Source organism: Homalodisca vitripennis, chromosome 5, assembly GCF_021130785.1.
Source record: "Homalodisca vitripennis isolate AUS2020 chromosome 5, UT_GWSS_2.1, whole genome shotgun sequence".
NCBI classification, from domain to species: domain Eukaryota; kingdom Metazoa; phylum Arthropoda; class Insecta; order Hemiptera; family Cicadellidae; genus Homalodisca; species Homalodisca vitripennis.
Window position 1 is genome coordinate 92,349,751 of NC_060211.1, and position 24,742 is coordinate 92,374,492.

At 34.1% G+C, this 24,742-nt stretch overlaps 1 protein-coding gene across 3 annotated transcripts; it reads left to right on the top strand.

Moving 5' to 3' along the window:
• The first annotated feature begins 1,854 nt into the window (after positions 1 to 1,854).
• On the top strand, positions 1,855 to 23,549 carry LOC124362515 (apolipoprotein D). 3 transcript variants are annotated; one of them, XM_046817089.1, is made up of 4 exons: positions 1,855 to 2,035; positions 18,472 to 18,700; positions 21,670 to 21,772; positions 23,250 to 23,549. In XM_046817089.1, exons 1-4 carry the CDS (start codon positions 1,907 to 1,909, stop codon positions 23,455 to 23,457), a joined length of 669 nt encoding a protein of 222 aa, XP_046673045.1. In that variant the 5' UTR covers positions 1,855 to 1,906; the 3' UTR covers positions 23,458 to 23,549. The 3 variants fall into 3 exon arrangements, with proteins under 3 accessions (XP_046673045.1, XP_046673044.1, XP_046673046.1); XM_046817088.1 differs by lacking the exon at positions 1,855 to 2,035 and adding an exon at positions 6,534 to 6,816; XM_046817090.1 differs by lacking the exon at positions 1,855 to 2,035 and adding an exon at positions 17,936 to 17,989.
• Positions 23,550 to 24,742: the final 1,193 nt, after the last annotated feature.

Consider the following 24,742-nt stretch of genomic DNA (forward strand, 5'->3'; position numbering starts at 1 on the left):
TTGAATTAATTTAACGTGAATAAATCATATTAATAGGAGTTTAATCATGGAAATGATAATAACTGTTAAATAATTGTATTACCTTATTTATTAGCTAAGACTTCACTTTAGGGGTGAAATTCCTCCTGCGGATCAAAAATTAAATACTCTTGAGTTCTCTTTTATGAATAGTATCCACTAGCGCCCTTACTCCATAGCCGAAGAAGAAGACATGAACCATGGCCCACCACAACGTATGAGTTAACTCACTGATGTACAAAAATGTTCATAGACATACAAATTCAATATTAAAGATGTAAAGTGCAACCTACACTCTAAAAAATTTAACAAGTCATTACGTTGGTGTAAGAATAAGAAAATGAGTACGAAAATCAGGTTTTAGTAAATATTATTAGTAAGTCTGTGTAGAAATATTATAACATAATATAAATACATATAATTTGTATTAGACCTCTGTTGGTGGTTTCGAATGGTAAATAATATTATACAGAAAGTAACTCCAATTGTGATTATTGATTATACTTTAATCTTCAACAATTGGTCATTAAATTTCAATTTTAGATCTTGAAAGGCAAGTTCAATTTTTTAGGACTTCGTTTTCTATATGCTTGTAAAACGTGTTTATATTGATTTATACAATATAATTATAAATTTAATATTGAAGTGCTTAACTCAATCATATTATAAGCTGCTGCTACTCATTGTTCCCCATGTGTAACCTTATGACTAATAAGCAGTTCCCTCGACATCCATTTAATCGACTTTCGATAGAATGTCTCAGAAACGTGTCCAAATCCAAATTGCAATTCCTTCTCTGTCGAGCTTTGGATGCAGCATCCTTAATTCAAGTAGGTTCTAAATCAATGCGTGAACGAGTCTTTACAATGCATTGTTAGCCAAAGGACATGAAGGGGAGTTATTGCTACGTGTGCTACAAACTCCCCCAGTAGATGGTAGATAAGGGTAACCTTCTCACTTATACTGTCATACACTGAAAGTAACCAATACTGTGATTGCCCATAATATCCAGGCAATTCGACTTCAATGTTTCATCTTCTATAGTAACGATGTTAATTATCGATATTAATTGATACTATCGCATAAAACATCGCATTGTTAGTTAAAGTACTTGAAGGGAAGTTAATCCAACATGTGTTAAAGGTCCCTTAGAAGATGGTAGATAGCGCTAATCTCCTCAAACTCATACTACTGTAAATTCTAGATAACACCGATAGTACCACACGGTTAAAGTATCTAAACTAATATGACTTCGTTAATCAGATATCGATTTTTCATCTTCTATCGTATCGATATATTATATATAATTGTATTTAACTAATAATATCGTATAAAATATCGATGTTTCCAAATAAAATCAAAATTTTCTAATATTAGTTTAAAATAGAATAAGTATTTAAATTTAACTGTATTATAATTTCCTTTATAAATTTAATACACAACTTTCAACTTATAAATCATAGCATAATAAACTTCCTCCGGCATCTATAAATATATAATTCGCTATTACATTTTTCTAAACAATGTATAATTTTATTTTTCACATTATTATTGTAAGAATTTTAATTTATTTACAAAATAGTATATTTTATTTAAAATGACGGTTCAACGTTCAAAACAAATAGGCCTAACATTTGTTTCATTCAAAATGCACTTTAGAAAATTATAGTATTAAATTACTACTTTTTAATACTTATTTAAAATATTCCGTTTTTATGATGACCAAAGTATCGAATAAACATCTCTAAATATCGATGATCAGTGGTAGAACTGATGTCCAATCTCCCTGTGGGCGGGCTGTCTAGTAGAAGGGTAGGGGCACTGGCCACCGTCTGTGTGTCACTCAGTCAGTGATGGTCTGCTGGCGGTGTATGTTCTGGTGGGCGAGATGCTGCGTCTCACCGTCTTCTGTGTGTTCGTGTCCTTGTGCGCGCTGCATGTGTCGCCCTATAAACGCCCTGAAGACAAAACTAAGTGCCCTAAAGTCAAGGTTATTCGGAACTTCGATCTTCAAGAGGTATTTAATCGATAATTTATTTTGAAGTGTAAAAAGAAGGCTGGGGCAAATTGTTAAATCATAAAAGTTGTTACGTATTAATTTTTAAAATAAACTAATTACATTTTCAAAATTTTAAATAAAATAAATTTTTATGTGAAATATTAATTTATATATTATTTAATAATTAAGAGATACAAGTTTAAGTACCTTCCCTTGTTATTGTTTAAATTAACTTTTCTATTCCACACGAGATATCACAGAGGAATGTCATCTTAGTTTTATTTTATACATGTTGTGAACTAACTCTAATCTACTATTCTACATTACGACGTGAGACAAAATAATTGCAACACAAAACTGCTTTGTTATGAAGGAGTAATATGCACATTTGTTATCGATGTAGAGTGGTGTAAATTGTAAATGATAGGTCAAAATTGTGCGTTGGTTAGGTTTAGATTAAATTTTTAGTTAAAATTAAATTTCGAATCAATACCATAATATTGGAACTAAATTGTTTTAGAAGTATCGTTTTATTCCGTTATATTAAACATATCCTGGATTACTTAAATAATACAAAAAAACATTTTTCAATATTTTTACACCCTAAAATTTAACAAATTTACAACATTTTATGAAGCATACATTACTTTAAAACTTGTACATAACATTACATATAAAACATTCAATAATTTAAAACATTAAGAATGGAAAACGTTTTCTTTCTTGCGTACACAACGTTTACCAAAAAATTTAAAGGAAAATTGCGAGTTTTTATACGGTCACGCAAAAACATTATGCCGAACAGCAGTACTTAATTAAAGGCCTAAAGAAGTAAGAACCTTCATTCAACATTTATAAAAAATAATATTTACAACGAGTGTCCTGTGTGCACATTACAGTGTACTACTTAGGCTATTTAGTGTAGTTTACGATGTTCCATAAACACTTACGAACATCTGGGTTTAAACTCTAGCAATGACAACTAGCTAGCTAGTCTAATGCTTAGCTTCAGTTACAAATATTGAATATCAGAACTATAGCAAATTACACCATGGTTTGTACACTGAGCGCAAGACCGGGGCAATTATCTGTTAGTAATATTCCCAACTCAAATGCTTAGTAGTTAGTTTCAGCTACAAATACTGAATATCATGACTACAGAAAATTACACCATGGTTTGTACACTGAGCGCAAGACCGGGGCAATTATCTGTTAGTAATATTCCCAACTCAAATGCTTAGTAGTTAGTTTCAGCTACAAATACTGAATATCATGACTACAGAAAATTACACCATGGTTTGTACACTGAGCGCAAGACCGGGGCAATTATCTGTTAGTAATATTCCCAACTCAAATGCTTAGTAGTTAGTTTCAGCTACAAACACTGAATATCAGGACTCCAGCAAATTGCACCATGGTTTGCATACTGAGCGCCGCACCTGGCAATTATCTATTAGTAATATTCCCAACTCAAATGCTTAGTAGTTAGTTTCAGCTACAAACACTGAATATCAGGACTCCAGCAAATTGCACCATGGTTTGCATACTGAGCGCCGCACCTGGCCAATTATCTATTAGTAATATTCCCAACTCAAATGCTTAGTAGTTAGTTTCAGCTACAAACACTGAATATCAGGACTCCAGCAAATTGCACCATGGTTTGCATACTGAGCGCCGCACCGGGGCAATTATCTATTAGTAATATTCCCAACTCAAATGCTTAGTAGTTAGTTTTCAGCTACAAACACTGAATATCAGGACTCCAGCAAATTGCACCATGGTTTGCATACTGAGCGCCGCACCTGGCCAATTATCTATTAGTAATATTCCCAACTCAAATGCTTAGTAGTTAGTTTCAGCTACAAACACTGAATGAATATCAGGACTCCAGCAAATTACACCATGGTTTGCATACTGAGCGCCGCACCTGGCAATTATCTATTAGTAATATTCCCAACTCAAATGCTCAGTTAGTTAGTTTCAGCTACAAACACTGAATATCAGGACTCCAGCAAATTGCACCATGGTTTGCATACTGAGCGCCGCACCTGGCCAATTATCTATTAGTAATATTCCCAACTCAAATGCTTAGTAGTTAGTTTCAGCTACAAATACTGAATATCAGGACTACAGAAAATTGCACCATGGTTTGCACACTGAGCGCCGGACCTGGCCAATTATCTATTAGTAATATTCCCAACTCAAATGCTTGGTAGTTAGTTTCAGCTACAAAGACTGAATATCAGTACTACAGCAAATTGCACTATAGTTTGTACACTGAGCGCCGGACCGGGCCAATTATCTGTTAGCAACATTCCCAACTCAAATACAGACTTGTGTGTCTCTGGCCGTTGTGTTTGTCTTGTGTTCTATCAATATTGCTTGTCTAACCACTGATATATTTACTTATCAATCTTCAATAATAAATTTCGGAAATGGTTGGTTCATTCCTAATAATTAGAGAAGAGCCTTCATGACCTTTTTTTAGAAAGTTTGATGTTGATGATAAGTATTACTGGTTGTTATTGATTTTTCGAGATAAATAGAGAACTTTAGTATTTAGAAAAATTATAGTTCAGAATGTATTCAAATTTAACGCATTTAATGTAGCTTATTGTAACTTTTATGTAGTTGTGTAACTTTCGGGTGCGTTCAGAAAACCATGTACACAAGCCAACTGTCTTGTAGCAGTTGTTTGGAAGAAAAGTTGTTGTGATGAATTCATATCATATGTAATCTGGATATTATTTGAAAATTACTATAAATCTCTATTTAATGAACAAAATTGTGAATATATGCACTTAGGGTACCCGATGTTGGGCTCCTTGCACGGACATTTACTGTGGCTAAAGGAAACAATACAGAGGACAAGGCATACATATGACTCAACGAGTCTATCCTTACATGATTACAATTTGAGCTTAGCAAATTAAATCAAAGCAATGGCATCAGACACAAGGTACAGTGTTTTAGGACCTAGAAAAACCAATAATATATACAATTTCTGAATGATGACAGTTTAATTTATAGTTAATTATGTGATTGATGGTGGACCCAGTGAACTCAGTGGACTCATAATTGACAGGTAACACTGTTTGTTTTGATATTGAACGAAAAACTTTTTTTGAAAATACGTCAGGAAAAGGCAGTCAGAATAGACAAAATTAAACTTATTTTGATACCGATGTTCAAGTTCCCAGTACTTCTGCTGCTGTAGAAGAAACCACAGACGATTCGAAAGATCTAACTACCTCTAAAAATGTTTCCCGTCCTCAATCGGCCATGCCTCAATCCACCCTTAATGTTCTAGATCCAAGTTCATGGAGCAATTAAACGTTGATTCAACGTATTTTCTAGTAAGAAATCTTCCCAAACAATTAATTGCGATTAAAATGTTGATTTTTCAAAATCCAAATGTGAAAATATCCTGATAAAGTAAGAATAGTAAAAGAAAATTTACTCGTTTACAAAACGGTGAGATGGTGAAAGGAGAGTGAGTGGCTTATGTATTTAAATACTTTCGGCTTCCTGTATTGTGTTCCACGTAAATTATTCCGATAGTTCTGTACGAAAGAGAATTAATGACTGGAAGAATCCTAACCAACTTAAGGAACACGAACAGAGTACAGAACATAGGTTAAATAAAATACCTTCGTCTTACGAGGCAATGTATTAAGAAAACATGATTCTGCATTTCACGAAAACTACCTTAAGGAAGTTTAATATAATTGGCATCGAGTGCTAAAACATGTATTAGGTGTCAAATTGTTCTGCGCCCTTGGAATGGTTTTTCGAGGGATCAAGGAAATATTCGATTCTTTTAATACATTAGTTCTAGGGTGGCATTAGAGTCGTAGAATACGATGATTCCTTGAAAGCCAATATTGAAAGTAATGGAATAGATACGCACATTTTGACTATTCACACGACCACTAAGGTGAAATGTTGATCATCACTGAAAACGACATGATCCAGAAAATCTTCACTGTTGTGCAAGAACACTTCGTTTGCAAATTTGGCACATAAACTGTACTCTGCAGTGTTTTAGAGCCTGTAACAGCTGCAAACCATAAGAACGTATTTGTAAGCGATTCCGTAAAACTTTCCAATCGTTCTTCCAATCGCATGTACCATATGGTATTGTAATCTGGGGTAATTCTTCCCATGTACCGGTACATAAGATACTATTGTTGCAAAAGAAGACTGCTAGAATCTTAAGTAATGCTAATTGTTTAAAGTATTGTGAACCCTTGAATAACACAACATTCTAACAGTATCGTTCGTTGCTACATTTCTCTAAACAATCGATTCATTTATTTTTTTGTATAAATGAGAAAATAATAATTTATTTATAATATTTTTACTTTTATTTAAAATAACGATTTATTGTTCAAACCAAATTGGCCTAACAGTTGTTTTAGTCAAAATGCAGTTTAGAAAATTTTAATAATACATTGCTACTTTTAAATACTTATTAAAAACATCCCGTTTTTAGGATGACCAATGTATCGAATAATATTCTCGAAATATCGATTATAAATGGTAGACTGATGTACAATCTCCCTGTGGGCGGGGTGTCTGATAGAGGGGTAGGGGTACTGACTGACCAGTGGCAACGAACGTTCTGTGTCAGTCATGTTCTGCTGGCACTGTCTATTCTGGTGGGCTGGATGCTGCATCTCGTCGTCTTCTATGTGTTCTTGTGCTTGTGTGTGCTGCATGTGTCGCCCTATAAACGCCCTGAAGACAAAACTAAATGCCCTAAAGTCAAGATCATTCGGAACTCTGATCTTCAACAGGTATTTGGTCAATAATTTATTTTGAAGTATGAAAAGAAGCCAGGGGTAAAATAATATTTTGTTCACATCATTTTGAGATTCAGTGTCGGTACAGTGTTGCAAGTGCACTACTTCTTAATAGTAATTTGTTCTCGTGATTTATAATTTGATTTCTGAATGATGACAGTTTCGTTTACAGTTAATTGTGTGATTAGTTGTCGACTCATATTTGGCAGGTAACACTTTTTGTTTTTACAATTAACGAAAACAAGAAACATATTCTAATGGCTTGTGGAGGGCATAAACGCCAATTAACATACTTAAAGAAAACTAATTTTAAAATTCATAAAAAGTAATTCTAAAATTTAAAGCTTTTTGAAGATACGTCAGGCAAGTTCCCAGTACTGCTGCTGCTGTAGAAGACGATTTGAACGATTTCGAAGTTGATCCAACTTAAATGTTCTAGATCCAAGTTCATGGGGCAATTAACCGTTGATTCAACGGATATTTTCCAATAAATATTCCCGAACACTTGCCAGCCATTAAAGATTGTGATTTTTCAAATCCAAACGTCACTTACGATAAAGTAAGAATAGTAAAAGGACATATATTTGTTACCTGTTCATTGAATGACGAGATAAAGAAAAGAGAGTGGCTTATGTATTAAAATACTACCAGCTGCCTGTATTTTAAAAATATTGGTCACACACCCCGAATTATTAGGTTGGTGGCAAAGAAACAAATATCTGAGGTTGCTCTGCGGTGTAAATGTAGCATATTTGTCCAGCAGCGTGAACAGTGGTTCTCGGTCACCAGCCGCTCATTAAGAGGTTAAACCACAAGTAATATTTTAAAAAGTTGGCTTGCTCACAATGCTTAGCTCCGATGATCACTCCTAGGATGTTCCACCTAGGGAGCGGGAACCGTTCGGGTTAATTTGGCCTTGGGCCGCAAGTATCCTAAATCCGGCACTGATGAGGGATGAAATACTGATTAGATATATAACAATAAATAAAACTTTCTGAGCTGAATCAAGGAAGTAAGATAATAGTGCGATCAGATTTATCCAAGAATGAAAGACGGATGTACATATGAGAACAGCAAGCCGATGTACCCGCGACCACTCATGTCTCTTTTAGGGATTTAACGTAAATATTATAGATGTGATAGTTTGGATGTTTATACTTCTGTCATGTAAAAGCTACTATGTACGATTGTGTTGAAAAAGTTCCACACTACCTGCTTACAGAAGAAATACAAAATCTCCCAAAAGTCCTGATGGGACCCTCGCCAAGGTCTGGCTACGTCCCTGCGTAGACGGGGAAAATGTGTTGATCAAATTGATGGATAGCCTTCAGATGCTTTTCATTATCTTTGAACTACACGAGATTCTCAGACATGCCATAGAAAACAGAAACCGATGATAACACACAATGTTCTTTCGAAGTCATTATTTCTGTTTAATTATGAATAATTACAATGAATTTGTCTTTTAGAATATCTATAAACGTCTTTTTCCATGAGCTCCTCTAAGATAAATACTGATGGTTAAATAATAAAAAAATAGAGCCGGCCACTTAATACCTTAAAAATTCTATTGGACTAAAATTCTTGAACAATCGGAGCAACTATCACGAGTGTTATGTGCCTATAAACCACGGTATGCTAATTGTTTTTACAACTTTCAGTAAGTTTTGGTTGAAGTGTGAGGATTTAGGTATTAATAAATGTTATGTGACTGTTATTTATTAAAGGAACAATCCCAAAACCGGAAAACAACAATCTAAAATCAATAAATCTTCGCTATGGTCTATAAGTTTCAAAAACATGACCCGCTTCACGTATTTGGCTGCTTTAAATACTAATAAAATATATCTAAATTACGAAAATTATAGTATATGGTTTATAAACAAGACTTTTCAAGAATTGTTTATGCTCTTTTCTTCGAGTGATTCTGCAAGGTATAAGTATAATATTTTTAAACCTGAAGTAGGCAAATATCAATCTTTGAAATGTCACTACGTCAATGGAAAATGTTCGTAACTCTAAACATGTTAAATAGTTTTTAATATAGTTGTATGTAAACAACTTCAAACGTATAAAGACTATGAAACTTACAAAAAATACTCTTCAAAACTTTACTATTGAAAAGTATAACACATAACTTAAATTTTCTCAGAACTAAAATAGAAACCGTTCTTGAAATTTACGTCTTTTTATTTTTCTGTACTAGTTTTAATTCCGTAATTAACTGTATTACATTTACGTACTTTAAAAGTATAGTCTGAGGCCCACCAAGTGTTTATACAGAGTGAGTTTTATGTCCTGGCACACCTGGATATAATTTAAACGGCCCGAGATATCTATGTGAAACCTTGACCCTACCTATTATAACATTTTTTTTTTAATTTTTCAAGATGTTGAAAATTTTGCCTCCCAACAAATTTTTTGTTGAAAAGGGAGGTAAAGGGGGGCAACTAAAAATTTTCAAACACAAACCCCTATCATGTGACCCCTCATTTTAAAGGGAATAAAACAATAAATCCAATAATCCAAACTAGAGGTCTCTATGTTAATTTGAACAGATTTCATGACAAATTTACAATAATAAAATCAGTAACTATCTTGTTTTGTTGATCGTAACATGAGTCAACACTAACGCAAATTCTAAAAACAGTTACCTGTTTTAATGTAGCAGGTGTTCAAACTGTTCACCTTCGGCTGTTTGACAGTGTGCTAGACGTGTGTAAAAACTTGAGACATGATAGGGGTTTGTATTTGAAAATGTTTAGTTGCCCCCCTTTACTCAATTGTAAATTTGTCATAAAATCTGTTAAAATAAACGTAGAGACCTCTAGTTTGCATTATTGGATTTCTTTTTTTATTCCCTTTAAATGAGGGATCACATGATAGGGGTTTGTATTTAAAAATTTTTAGTTGCCCCCCTTTACCCCCCTTTAGAAAAGGGGGGCAAAATTTTCAACAACTTGAAAAATTAAAAAAATATGTTATAATAGGTAGGGTCAAGGTTTCACATAGATATCTCGGGCCGTTTAAATTATATCCCGGTGTGCCAGGACATAAAGCTCACTCTGTATCTTTGAACATCCTCCAAAATGAGTACACGTCAGCCAATTTTTATGAAATGCTGCGTGGGTTTTGAAAATATATTTTAAAATGTACATTAAATCTTGAGCTGTTATATCTACAATAGAAGCAAAATGGCATCTGCCAACATCAGTGCATTGGTTTTAACGGCAGCAATGTAATTACATATTATTCTCTTAGAGATTTAAACAACTATTGCTTCTATTCTAGAATTTTCCTACTTAAAACAAGTTTTATAATCCATTACTATTATAGTGCAGTAGTATATGAAAACCAACAGTATTTTTTAATTCTTAGTTGCGTTTAAATAAGGGGCGTTTATTGCTGCCGTTTAAACTAAGCTTCCATTTTGTTCTTTTGCAGATATAAACGTTCAAGTTTTTAGGTACGTTTTAAAATATGTTTTTAAAGTTTATGAAAACATTCATAAAAACTGGCTGCCGTATAGACTACTTACCTAATGGCTTTTCAAACATGTAAATACTTTCGCAGGACACTAGAGTACAATTAAGTGTTCAAAATACTTCTTTAAAGTAAAATATCCTTCTTTCTTATGTTGGAATCACTCCACTACCCATAAAAGGCGAGAAAGAGCTGATAACTCAAACCAGCCCCTTTCGCCAGTCCCCGCACCACCTTCTCTTCCCGCCAAGCGTGGGAGCTAGATGGGGGTGTTTCCAATTTGTCACCCGGCGCCCTGTCCCTGTCGCCTCCCACGTCGTCTACGGAATGTCTGTCGGCATTTGTAGACATAAACAGCAGATCTTGAGTAGCAGGAACACTCGAGATTGCAGACGTATTTGTGACGGGAACTGGTGAGGTCCTGGATTCCTGAGCGATAGAGGAAGAACTACAGGACTCGGGTGATCTATGTTGTCAAGAAACAAAATTTAATAAACATTAACGGACCTCTTTTTTATAAATCAATTTAATTTTCGGATTGATGGTTACCAATTTTAAATACAATTTATATGATTTTGTCTTCTACGTATATACCTGACGCATTTAACGGTTATGAGCTATAAACAATTTGTTTTACTATCATGATTTCTTTATTTTGAATATTTATGAAATAGCTTTAATGTTTTAAAGGTTGAATGGGCACAAGGAATGAATACTAATACTATAGCTTTTCTATTAAAGGCTTGACACAGGGTGTCTTGGTGGAATTAGTTACGTGAGATACGTGAAGCGTTAGCACTCAACAAGACATCCTCAGGCAATAGCATTGCAAATTTATTGAGAGATTTTTACTAATTGTTGTTCACAGCGTATAGGCAAGGCTATAAAATAATTATTAGGTATTCGAGACAAAACTAAACACAATTAATAACATAAATTAAATTAATCAACTACATTACAATATTTATATAACGTTTTGAATATAGAAAACTAATTAGCTTTATTCAAATCAGCTTTTTACTTACAAAACACCTTATAATGCATATCAAACTCTACACACTTCTGAAACACTACTGACATACGTTTATATCTCATGGAAAATCTCATTCAAACATACAATTTCTTCATCCATTCATTTTGCCAGTGTTTTCACTACCAGTGACTGAGTCTGTCCAAATGAGTGACATCCCCGTCATATGCCAAAAATCGCATAACATATCGTAATAAAAAGGTTTTAACTTACTTACTTACTTACTTAAATGCCTTTATTAATCCAGCGCTTCTCAGTACAATACTGCTTTTCAGAATTACTGTCGTCTAAAAACTAAAATAAATACAAAAATGACACAAACTTATCTAGGCCTAAGAGTAAATACAAGAAGTAAGATAACAAATAAATATACAACATCAATGACTATACCAAAGATGTTTTTAAATTTTTCTTGAAACTAGGGCATGATAACTTTTTAATGGGTTCGGGGAGGTCATTGTACATCTTTGGCCCAAAATAAGAAAAACTTGTTCTTCCCAATTCTAACTTAATTTTGGGAAAGTGAAGCACTCCACCATGGCGAGTGCTGCGCAGGGAAACCTCGTCTCGACACTGGAGCCGGTCAGTAAGGTACCCAGGCACTCCAAGTGTAAGGGCTTTGTGCACCATACAGCACGTCATTATCCTGCATACGGTCGCCATTGGGATAAGTTTGGCAACCTCGCGGTAAGCTGTCACATGGTCATATTTTTTCAAACAAAACACAAACCTAATGGCTGTGTTTTGCATTTTTTGGATCCTACCGCAACTCACTTCTCAACTTCTAAGCCATTGGCTACTGACATTGAAGTTGACAATGTTATGACGTAATGAACACCTTCTTGGGATGACAAGTGTCCATAAACTATCACTGTGTTTCCTACTTTGGTAATTATCTCTGTCTCTAGTCTTATACGTGTTTATGCTTCGACCCCTGTCAAACCATAAACAGGTAGGGTGTTTTTTTGGCAGGGTGATGTATTTTCACCCTGGGACTCCTAACGTGTACCGGTCCTATAAAATCTGATGTCCTATGTTCGTTAATGTCCACTCCACCTCAATGTTAAGACTCGTTATGGTTACTGAAGATGGTTTTTGTCGTGGTGATCTGCCGCCATAAGTCCGATTGAATGATTAAAAAGTTATTTTATTTACAATAGAAGAATTTGTACCAAATTTTGCATAATTCAGACAGAACGCATTGCCTCTGTACTTGGTAAGAACAGGAAAATCTTTCATGTTAATTAATAGTTAACCGTAAGATACGCAATAGTAAAATACAGGTTCGTTTTGTAGCTGTTTGGTTATAAATACAAAACAATATTACAATGCTTTACTTTGCCCACAATTCCGAGAATACAGAGTTTACTATTTAAATGTTTGGTCCTTGCAACACCGACCTTTTTCCGGGCTTCAGCTGACACATCCTGTGAAAACTTGACATAACCTCAACAGCACATTAGTGTTGTTTGTAGCTAATTGAAAAGTGCAGTCCCAAGTAAAAATGGAATTGAACTCCGAACACTTTTGTGCAAATATTTTTAATACCTCAGAACGTGGATTATCAATGAACTTATATAGTGGTGAAGTCCATCCTACAGCACTGTAGATAAATATACTCTGGGATAATGAGTTCAAACGTGTCCAATGTTCACTCCAGAACTAAATTCTTGAAAGACGTCCAAAATCTGTCGTTGTTCCGTAAAACATCGACGCTGTGCTTGAACTGATTAAATAAGATCGTCATACCATGAGATTGAGGCATCTTTGGGCATTAGTATTTATAGCACCAATAAGATACTACATTATTTGGCCGTTCGATCCCGCATAACCTGACCAATGCTCAAAAGGAGGCTCGAGTTGACTGATGCATTGAAATGTTGAAAAATTGCTAAAATAGTATCAAAGGCCGTCCATTGCATCTGTACAGTAGATGGTTCATGGCTCTAAGCATATTACCCCAAAACCAAACTTCAATCAACTGTGTGGATCCTTTAAGACGAGCCAAATCCAACAAAAGTTGTTCGTAGAAGAAGAACATCGAAGCAAATGGTTGTTTCTTTGGTATTACCAAAGTATATTATATTAAAATATAAGCCATATAATATCAACGCTAAATTTGGATAAAATACATCCAATAAAAAGACATGGCCAACTCTTTCAGCCTATGCCTTTGTCCCCTTTGGTGTTAATTTATTAAAATTTACTCTTGGTCTTCAGATTAACCTATGATCTCTATGTAAGGTTCGTTAACGTCATGTATACAATTGCTGAAAATGGTATTTGTTATGGTACTCTGCCTCTTTTGATCCGATTGGGCTGAATAAGAATTTTTGTATTCACCTACAAGAGACAAGTTTGTGCCAAATTTTGCAAAACTCTAATAGAAAACGGACACTATAGTTTTTACAAAGATACAAAAATTGCAGTACGTAACCGCAGATGTCACTATGTTTAACCAATACACGTATTTATGACCAGACGGTTATATTAATAACATTTATACCCAGTTTCCCACGCGAGCTGGCTGTAAAATCTGACTGCCGTCCGACGACAAGTTTGTTTATAACAAACCATCTGCCGGAGTAGGGTTGTCTCGACTTGTCTCAATGTTTTGGTGATAGAGATTGGACACATATGGCCGGTAACGACGCTATATTTCTTTTGCCTCCTCTTTTTTGCGTAAAAACTGCTACAAAACAACGTTCTTCCCTTTGTATAGGGGCTGTTTGATATTTTATATTGTAATAAACGTTTACAAAAAACTTTTATTACAGTAAACGTTGCTTTGGTTTTATTTACTAAAATCAAAAAATGTTGTTAGTTAAAAAGGTATCTACTATCATTAAAGCTCGTAATCATTATATAACTGTATTTTAAAATGTTGTGTTTTTTATATAAATATAACGCAATATAAAACTTAGGATACGTTTTCATGGAACAGAAAAGACAAATGATGATTGCGTTATGTTAAAAGCTTATTAGTAGTAACAGATTATAACTGAGACATAATAACATGCTTTTGTAATCCAGTTGCTTGAAGGTCCAACTTCATTAATAGTATTACAGTATTTCTGCGTCACTGAGGGTCACGTCGTCCCTTTGGAAAGCTTACGACATTGAGACACATTTACCAAACTCAAAAATATTAATTAATACAGTTAATTTGGGATTTCACTCATAAACGAAAACAGTTAAAATAATTAAAATCTATTGAAATTATAGCAGATTGGAAAAAATGCTGGAGGACATCACGGCTGATGATGTCAGTAACTAGTATTCTCTTATTAACTTCTTGTTGCTTCAGTCGATATAACTCCAGTTAGATTTGCACCTACCTCATCATTTATAGCCTAAGGACTGGAACTCAATTTGCACCACAACCACACAACCTGGTTTATCTTGAAATCGGCAGAAGATTTTCTCTAAGAAAGAACTCGATCCTCAGCTACGCTAAGTTTGTGGAGGTCGAAATGGGAGGATCGAAAGGGTAAAGAATATGAAAGGATAAATTGTTCTTAGATTATATTTTAAGACTTTATAAAATTAAAATCCACCTTTAGACACGTAACTAATAATTATATCACCATAAGACATGTACATAGTTAACTGACGCTGATTCGACATTTATTTATATGGTTGGTTAAGTGCGTCAATCTTTACCCTTGTGATACTCTCCCATGTCGATCTTCGCCAAACAAGCGCGGCTGATGATTGGATTCTCTCTTAGGTGAAATGTCTATATCGATTTCAAGAAAACCCAGGTTGTGTGCATACCTGGCTATACGATTCTGATTGGCTCTCAGCTCTTGGGCCAATTACACATGAGCCCCTCTTCATAAATGGGGTTTTTTCAGTTAGTTGACAAAATTGATCCAGTCAAATCTTTCACATCAAGCAGATCAGCTGATGTGAATGGTATCGTGATGTGTTTGCCAAAATGTTGCAGTTCTTTTTTATCGAAGCCTTTTACATTCATTATTGATAAATCTCGTTAAGAGCTATTTTCAGCTACTCTTGCAATAGTTACTGTGGTTCGCTCCCTCAGGTAGAGAGGAGATCCAATACACCCAGCCAATTATAAGTCATTATCCGTTCTTCCAATCATGAGTAATATTAAAAACTAAACTCGAAAATTTATTCTGAAATAAGTTATTAAAGATTTGTAAAACTCTCAATAAAAAGATCTATTTAGATTTATAGAGGGCACTTCAACAGTGATGTGAAACTACTGGACAATAACTGTCTACAGTGGTTATAATACATGAAGGAGCACTACTGTACAATAATTGGTTAGCTACAATACATGTAGTTGTTAGTTAACAAATGTAGAGGTAGAACTCTATCAAAATCTTAATTGAACGCTCAGCATCTTCCTTAACTTATGTACAGCCTCTGACCGAGTTGAACACAATATTTTATGCAATATAATGTACCGCTACGGCATTTGGAGAGTTCCACGTAAATGGTTACGATCATAGCTTATAAATCACTCTCAATAAATGCCGATATCTGGTCAACTGTTACAATCCGAACAGTCGTACCGTAAAGTAACGTATTATATTGTTATACATATACTGTATTGCATTGATATAGTACGTTACGATATAGTCCCTCAAAAATCGATCCTCGGACCTGTTCTGTGTTTGTTGTATCTCAACAATATAGACGTAGCTCATACGGATGTCGTACAATATATTGCTGGCGCAACTCCTTGTTTTTGAATCGAGGCACCCACAATATTAGAATTCACGTAATTTAAAAAATAAGCAATACTGTTCAAAATTTAGCCGAAATTATTAGAAAATATAAGTAATGAATACCTTTATGTGCTACTACTATTTTTTTTATATTATATAATAATAATATTATTATTATATAATAGCCGGGCTCGGAACAGTTCCGGGCTTTTCGTCCCGACAGCTTTTGCTTACAGTAATTATTTCCTGGCTGATTTCGTAGCAGCACAAAAGACTACGTAGGATTGTTTCTCTGTGGTACCGGTACAAAACAATTAAACTAAAACACATTTTACTTGAATTACAAGTATTGCATTTTTTAAGTATTGGAAATTCTCGACTCAAAATATGATATAGGCCAAAATCCAATATACGAAACTAAAACATAAGTACCTATAATTATTAGGGAGTGATTTATGTCAGATTTATCACTTATGACGACTCGACACATGGTACAGATTGCATGATTCACTTACATAAATGGGTATGACGAGATGTAGCTTAGAAGGGTTAGGGGATTCGTTACGTCATATTTATCACTCATTGTTAGACAGTACAACAATGACGATTCAACACAATATATAGATTTTAAATGATTCACAATTCAAAACCACGAGCCAAGACGGACAGACAGATCTTATCGCGCGGGAAGCCGTCGAGATATCCAGTTCCTTGCTGTCAGGATGCTAAAAAGTTACAACTAATCATTCTGTTGTGATATTTCAGCGCCATTAATAACTTGAGGATGCGTGACGAAATCGTGTTTAAAACAAAAGATCGTCATAGAGTGAATGCTTCATGTTTTCTTGTAATGAAAGTGTTATTTTCTAATTTTCTTTGATGTTAGTTTTAAGAAAAAATGTAGGCCTATCTCTTGGTTTGATACATATTAAAATATTGATGGCCGTTGTTAGTAAATCTCCCGCTTCGGTTTATTCTGCTTATTGTATATACATCAAACAAGACTTCAACACATCGTCTCACATCACTCCAAAAACATTTTCATTAACACATGCTTTATACACACAACAGTGATGGGCTCTTATATGATAATGATCACTTGTAAATTTGATAACAATTTATTTACTAGCAACTTCTGGAGATGCATGTGAGACAAGAAAACATGTTTAACTATGTATGGAATTCTTTTGTTCAACAAATTGAAATTAAAATCACTAATATACCAGTTCAAGTATGTGTATACTCTCCAGATACCCAAACTTTTATGGCTAAAGCACCTAGAGCAATATTTCAAAAATCTCCAAATTTGAAAAACAAACTTGTCCAACCTAAACTACCTAAATTACACCAACCCGTTACTAATGGATGTGAACCGTGCAACAAACCACGTTGCGGTTCTTGCAAAATTATGAAAAACTCTAGGGAATTCAAAAGTAACGTGATAGGTTTAACTTATCCCATCATTGGCAAAGTAAACTGTGACTCTAAGAATGTAATTTACCAAATTAATTGTAAATGTTGTAACAAACAGTACATTGGACAAACATCTAACCACCTTAGAGTCAGAATAACAGGGCACAGATTTGATATTTTCCATAAAGACAAGGAGAAGCCATTGGCCAAACATGCTGCTGAGCACAAAAAAGACAAAATTGAAGAATGTTATAACCTTAAAGGAATTAATAAGGTCTTCCCTTGTCCTAAAGAAAATTTAAATAGATTTTAAAAAATCTGGAATAAGCACATCAATTACTTTTAAAATCAAAATACCCGAATGGTTTAAATTTAAGATAAATTTAACTTTTCCAAATTTCCATATGTGCCATTAATGATATAACAGCTGAGTTTTTGAATGTTTTAATTGCATATTTACATTTTTGGTTATTTTCTTTTTATTTGTTGTGTTTCTTGTTTTCTTCATATTTTTCATATTTATATTATGCTTCCTGAAGATGTGGGTATCAAATCCCACGATATATATAGAAGCCTTATAATCTTTGTTTTTTCATTTAAATAAGTGAAATAGTATATATATATATATATACTATATATATATATATATATACTACTATATATATACTATATATATATATATATATATATTATATACTACTATATATATATATAATATATATATATATATATATATATATATATATATATATACCTATTATTTATAATTCTTAACACATCTACCAAGTAGTACTCACACACCCACAACAATAATCTAATGATGATCTAGCCACGCTCAACTTCTCCTACAGCTAACAGTGTCATGTCATACAGATGATGGGCCACTGGTATGTAGTTCAGTACTACGCAAGCTCTGAGGAGGATCTGGCCTACAAGTGTATGAGAGTAGTATTTTTACTGAACCACCAGACCACCAATGTATCGCTCAATTTTACCTACAGCTAACAATGTCATGTTATACAGATGATGGGCCACTGGTATGTAGTTCAGTATTACGCAAGCTCTGAGGAGGATCTGGCCTACAAGTGTATGAGAGCAGTGTTTTCATTGAACCACCAGACCAACGAAGTCTCACTCAACTTCACATACAGCTACACAGATGATCCTGACCGTGAACTATTGGTGGGAAATATCACCTGGGTCATACCGGATCCTGCTCACCCAGCACACTGGGTTCACGCAGAGGAGAGTTGTAAGTATATTACACAGTTCCTCCTTGGGAGAATTTGTTAAATTTTATTTAACAGGAAGTGTTCTTGATGACCTCATTTTGAATTGTTAAATCTACAAAACAAATATTTTAGGTGAAAATAGATTTCAATAGTTAATAAAATTGAAAAAAATACAAAACTCTAATTTAATTGGTTACGGTTTTTTAAATGAATGATCCCAGAAATTCGACAGAAGTTATACCGACTAGGAGTGTCTCTCCACTTATTGAATACTTTCTCCGCTGTAAGAAGTCATGGCAGCCAAAATATAATAAACAAGGGAAAGTCTCATATCTTTCAAACAATTACATACATGCCCGTATTTAGTAATTGTGCGCACCTGTGACATCAGTAGTTCACAACCCCCTCCCCCATTCATACCCGCCCTTTTCCATAATCCACCAGTCGAACACATACTTTAATTTACACCTTACACATAATGGATTCAACATAAATTGTATATATTTTTATTTATGTTTTTCTATAAATTATAATTACATTCCTTAAATAATCCACTGATAGTTCTAAACTTTTCATAATTAAACATGGAAATGAAAATCAGGGTAAACTTAGGCCTATTTATTTTTTTATTATAGACAGCAATAACAATAATTATGAACACTGATTTTAATCTTCATCGCCCAAGTTGGCAATTACTTTATCAATACTCAGACTTTCTGTTAGGTCTGATTCAATGCAACACACAACCACACAAACAGATCAAATGTAAATATTTTAATTAGTGTAAATATTTGAACGGCTTCTTAGCAAGCAATTAAGTTTTAAACCTGCTGGTCCAAAGCCCTTATGACTAAATTTAAAAAAATATTAAAACAACATTTATTATGGCTTCTTAGCAATTCTGGGTGTTGGACACAATCATTTGGTGATTAACCCTTTTCAACAAAATGTGTTCAATGAAACAGGTTTTTTTAAAAGTTAGAATTTTGGGTAGAGGTTTGTAAAGTTACTGCTCATGACGATTTTAAGAACTCCATAACGTGATCAATACCGAATTTTTGTATCCGCCCAATCACGAATAAAACTTTATGTGGTATTTTATAACTTTTAATTGTGTAATTCAAAATTTTTGTAGTGGCATACTCAAAAATATTACACTTCTATATTTTATAACAATCAGATTTAAATTTCCTATATACGAATTTTTGTAGTTCAATTTGGTTGAAAAGTGCTAAAAACCTGTCTTTTTGTTATCGAAATAAAAGTAGAAATTATGATTTTTATATTATTTGCTTTATATTTATGTCCAAGCCAAAATAAAAAAGCAAAATTTGAATGGTTTAACTGTAGCTTTACTAGGTAGTTTGTGGTTAAAACTCGGTTTTTTATACTGTTTTATTCAAGACTAGAAGAGCAATCGGCAGCGGCATATTCCTTCTAGAACAATATCTATTGATATACACAAATCTATGCACACTACAGTGCGCCGCCCTCAGTAACCTTGTAATGGTATGATTCGTGAGTAATACATAACATATTACAATCATTTTAATTCTTTGCAAAGATTTTGATATGAATATGAAAAATAAAATTTAAAATTTTGTCCCCAAATCTTGTTGCCCAGGGTATGAGCACAGATACCACATGCCTAAATACAGCCTTGAATAATTTAAATCATGCCTAAGTGAGGTGTTGAGTTAGTAATGTCTTAAGTATACCAAATTCATCAAACTTTTTCGAAAAGCCAACATTCAATATTCTTAAAGCAAAAAATGTATGATGTGTTTCAGGAAATTAGAGTATTTTAAAACACAAGTTTTAACTTTAAACTTGATGGATGTTAGAGTAAACTATGAAACTAAAGCAGTTCTCGTTGCCATTCGAATATGATAGAAATGCTTTTAATAAGCATAGATTTGAAGTCATAATATTGTCAGTAATAAAAAGGATGTTTCAAAATCGTATTGAAATTGAGTATATTGTTGTTTCTTTTACACAGAAATCCATCATTATTAGGGACCTTACAAGACCTTCTTCAGATATTGTTGTTGTCTGTCTGTATGTCTATCTGTGCAAAAACCTTTGGCATAAGGGTCCTAGAGACTTTAATCTTCGTATATAAATTCCTCCTGTTCAAAGGAAGAAGCCTATTGATTTTGGGGTCATAAGATGAAAGAGCAGTCCATTTATCTGCCTGCCAGTGATAACTCTTAAGGTCATAGAGACTGGAAACTTGGTACATAGATTTCTCTTGCTCCAAGGAAAAACCTTATAGATCTTGGAGTCAAAATTTCCAAATGTCAATCTGTCCGTTTGTCTGTCCATCAATACAATACTCTTGAAAGAAACATCCTAGAGACTTCAACATAGTGTATAAGTATCTCGTGGTCCAAGGAATAACTGTATTAATTTTGGGATTAAAAGGTTGAAGGGCAGTCTGTCCGCCTGCTTGTCTTTTGTTCACCACTACTTTCTTTAAAAACATAGCATAAGTAAGAAATCGGGGTAACCCGTTTCTCTGGTGAAATACCTTCTAAAACGTTCTGTTGGATCCTATGATACTCTGTTTTTATTTAGTGTTAAATTTGCTTGCTCTCATGTCACGCCATATAATTCACCTGGTTATTTACTTTCTGTTGACTACTGTTATCTCATTCATACATTACAAATCAACAAAACCAAAATTACATTTTCCCTTAACTTGTTACTAACTTCTGTAGAACATTTTTAACGACAACTACTTATCTGTTAACATAATATGTAATAAGATCTGAATATGATAAGTTTAGTAATTATGACAAATTACATTTACGTTTCTGCAATTACTTTAATTAAATAAACAATTAATGACATTCAGATGTGTTTTTAATGTATCTTGTGTCATTTTAGACACAAGGAATGATGCTTTCAAATAATGATAAACATCCATTTTTAAGGATTTAGCCGATTAACATTTTAAAGTTTTATGAAACACTTCTTTCTTGTTCAGATGAAGGAATCTACAACACGTACGTACTGGACTCCAACTACTCAAGCTGGTCTCTACTGCTGCATTGTGCCGAGAAGTCTAAGTCACCACGATACTTATCCAGGTACTTATTTAAAGTATTTACCAACAGAAGATATCCTGTTCACATTTCTTTATAAGAGCGTAGATTAATACTAGCAGTCCTACATTATACATAAATTTGTTTATGTACGTCTATTTGCAGCCAGTACAAGGGCTATCCAGAAAGTAAAAAAACGTTTATGAATGGTGCGGCAGTGTTCAGAACTACAGCTGCCATATCTTGATATCAAAACACTGTAGCGTTCAATACGCATCGAGCTGTAGTTGTGCGCAGTCTCTTTTACTTTACTCACTGTGAGTGTGCTGCAATTGAAAATCCCGCCACTTGTGAAGTGCGTTCCGTGATACGGTTTTTGTTGGCAAAAAACCATGAACCAATTGGATTCTGTCGCCAACTGTTGTAAGTTTATGGAAATGGAATAATGAGTAAAAGTAGTGTAAGGCAGTGGTGTATTGACTTTTAAAATGGCTGCATCAATGTTCATGACAATAGTCGCTTATTATATTATTAAACTTGCCTAATGACTGGAGATTTGTTGTTGAAAATCAATGCCAAAATTTGTGAAAATCGCTGTTTCACAATGACTTAACTCTTAGAACATTCCCAACCAATTTTACAAAGTTTACTTCATAACATTGTTGTAGGGAAGCTTGGATACCACAAGTTTTGAGCCAGGTGGGTTCAAAAATCCTTACGGAAGATTACAACAATCAAAGATACTGCATTGTTAACTTTTTTTATGAATACGACACACACGTTAACGAACTTCTAGATCGTATCGTTACTGGTGAAGGAACATGGGTGAGGCATGTCAATTGTGAAACTAACATGCAGTCTATGGAATGGGGGCACACACATTCTTCAAAAAAATCAAGAAAATGTCTCCAAACTAAGTGAAAAAGATTATGGCAACTGTTTTTTTTTTTTTTTTTTTTTTTTATGCTTAGTGTGCGATTCTAATTAATTTACTTGAACGAGAATTAACAGTCTACGCAGAAAGGTACTGTGAAACATTCCAGAAGCTATGGCGAGTGATACAAAACAGGCGTAGGGGAAAATTGACCTAAAAAATTATTTTCCGTGACAATGCACATGCAAACAGCCAATCGTACAGGTCAAGTCTTGATTGATTGATGAAGTGTTTGATCATCCACCTTATAGCCCAGATCTGGCACCAAGCGACTACAACCTCTTTCCAGTGATGAAGACCTGGCTCACAACGCAACGCTTCAATAGTGACGCTGAACTTCACGCTGGCGTTAATTAGTGGTTAAGATCTCAGGTGATAGATTTCTACAAAGCTGGAATCGAAAAACTTGCGTCAAGTTATGATGTCTCAATTTGAACAATTTGACATTTAAAAATATCCTAAGAGTGTAGAGTCAAGTAAACAAACTCCTTAGTTGTTCCAATTATTCCTCCGTATGTACTGATTGATTTATAATAAAAACTTTTAATATTATCATGTTTACACTAATGAAAGGATTTCTTGTTTCAGTTTCATCATGTCTCGCACCTCCAAGCTTCCACCCAACGTGATCTCATTCCTACGTGACAAGCTGCCACGCTATGATATTGACATGGAGTACATGTTCCCTATGCTACAGACAGGCTGTAATGCACCCGAGCAACTTTTGCATTATGCTCCACCTAGGAAGAAACATCCCAACAAGAGAAGACATCCACTAAAACACCCCCACCATTGATGTACTATATAAAAATGCTTATGTTTATAATGGCTGTGTATTATATGTTCATTTGTATACTTGTATAAAATGAGATAAACATGAAAAATTAAGATGTTTTATATTAATTACTTCCACTATGTACAGTAACTAAAAAAGAATAACCTAAAATTTTTTTGGCACGTCTGAAGAAAATTTCCCATACAGCCAGCCTAACTGCAGGTCCAATCCCCTACCTATCTTGTACAATTCTACAACAACTTTACAGGATATATACACAAGTGTCAAAATCCCACACTTTATAAAACTCCTTGGCAAATCCTGTTAGGCTCTTGGCATTCTTGAGAGTTGAACAACTGCTCGTGTTTTACACATTAATCACCATCATGAAGTTTGAAACATCTCATGGACAGGGACTCAAGTCCCCAAAATTTTGAAAGAGGACCATTTTATTTTAAGTATAGTAGTTTATTTTAAGCTAGAACACAACTATGAGGTCTTAATGCACAATTCTCGAGTCCCTATTATTTTTGGAGGATATGTTATACCTTTTAAACCACTTAGTGTGTCAGCCGACACGGATATGTTCTCCATGCTTTAGAAGGGAAATGCAACAACAGACATAGACATAATAATGATGCTCTTCTTACATACAATATACCATCTCAAAAGTCTCATCCTTCTCTCTAAAGTAACTTTTGATTAATAATTTTTTGAATAATTTTAAAGATAACTCCCCAAATCCCCAAATTAAAGGAGTAGGGAAAACTCAGAAATATAAATTGGGCTGATCGATCTCATCAGTGTTTATGGGACATAACCAACAGACACAAAGAAAATCAATTTTTGTCAACTCTGTCCAAAATGGGTTCCATTTGAGAAAAGGTAAAATTCCAGGTGATTGGACGCTGTGTTAGATTAGGAAAATTTAAGGTCTCTAAGATGACTTCTACTAAGCCTTACACAATGAGGTATTGTTAAAAATAAACTCTGTTTTTGCAAAAGGTATTAATCTTTTGACATATGTGAAGCTCCGTTATAACATCTCCAGTAGTATGTTTTCTCATTTCATAATTCCCCGAAAATGGACTTTTTATTGCAAAAACCTGCATTTGAGGTATCCCACTTGTAACGTTTACCTGTTTTTCAGTAGTTTTGATTGGTTATAACATACAAATTTGCCCCTATAAATCAGTTTTCAGCTATTTTTTGGCATGCTGGATGAAGAGTATTGACAGTAGCAGTGTGGCGTCAGTGAAAATTACCACTATGAAGCCCCTACCACACAGCCACTCTTACAGTGTTG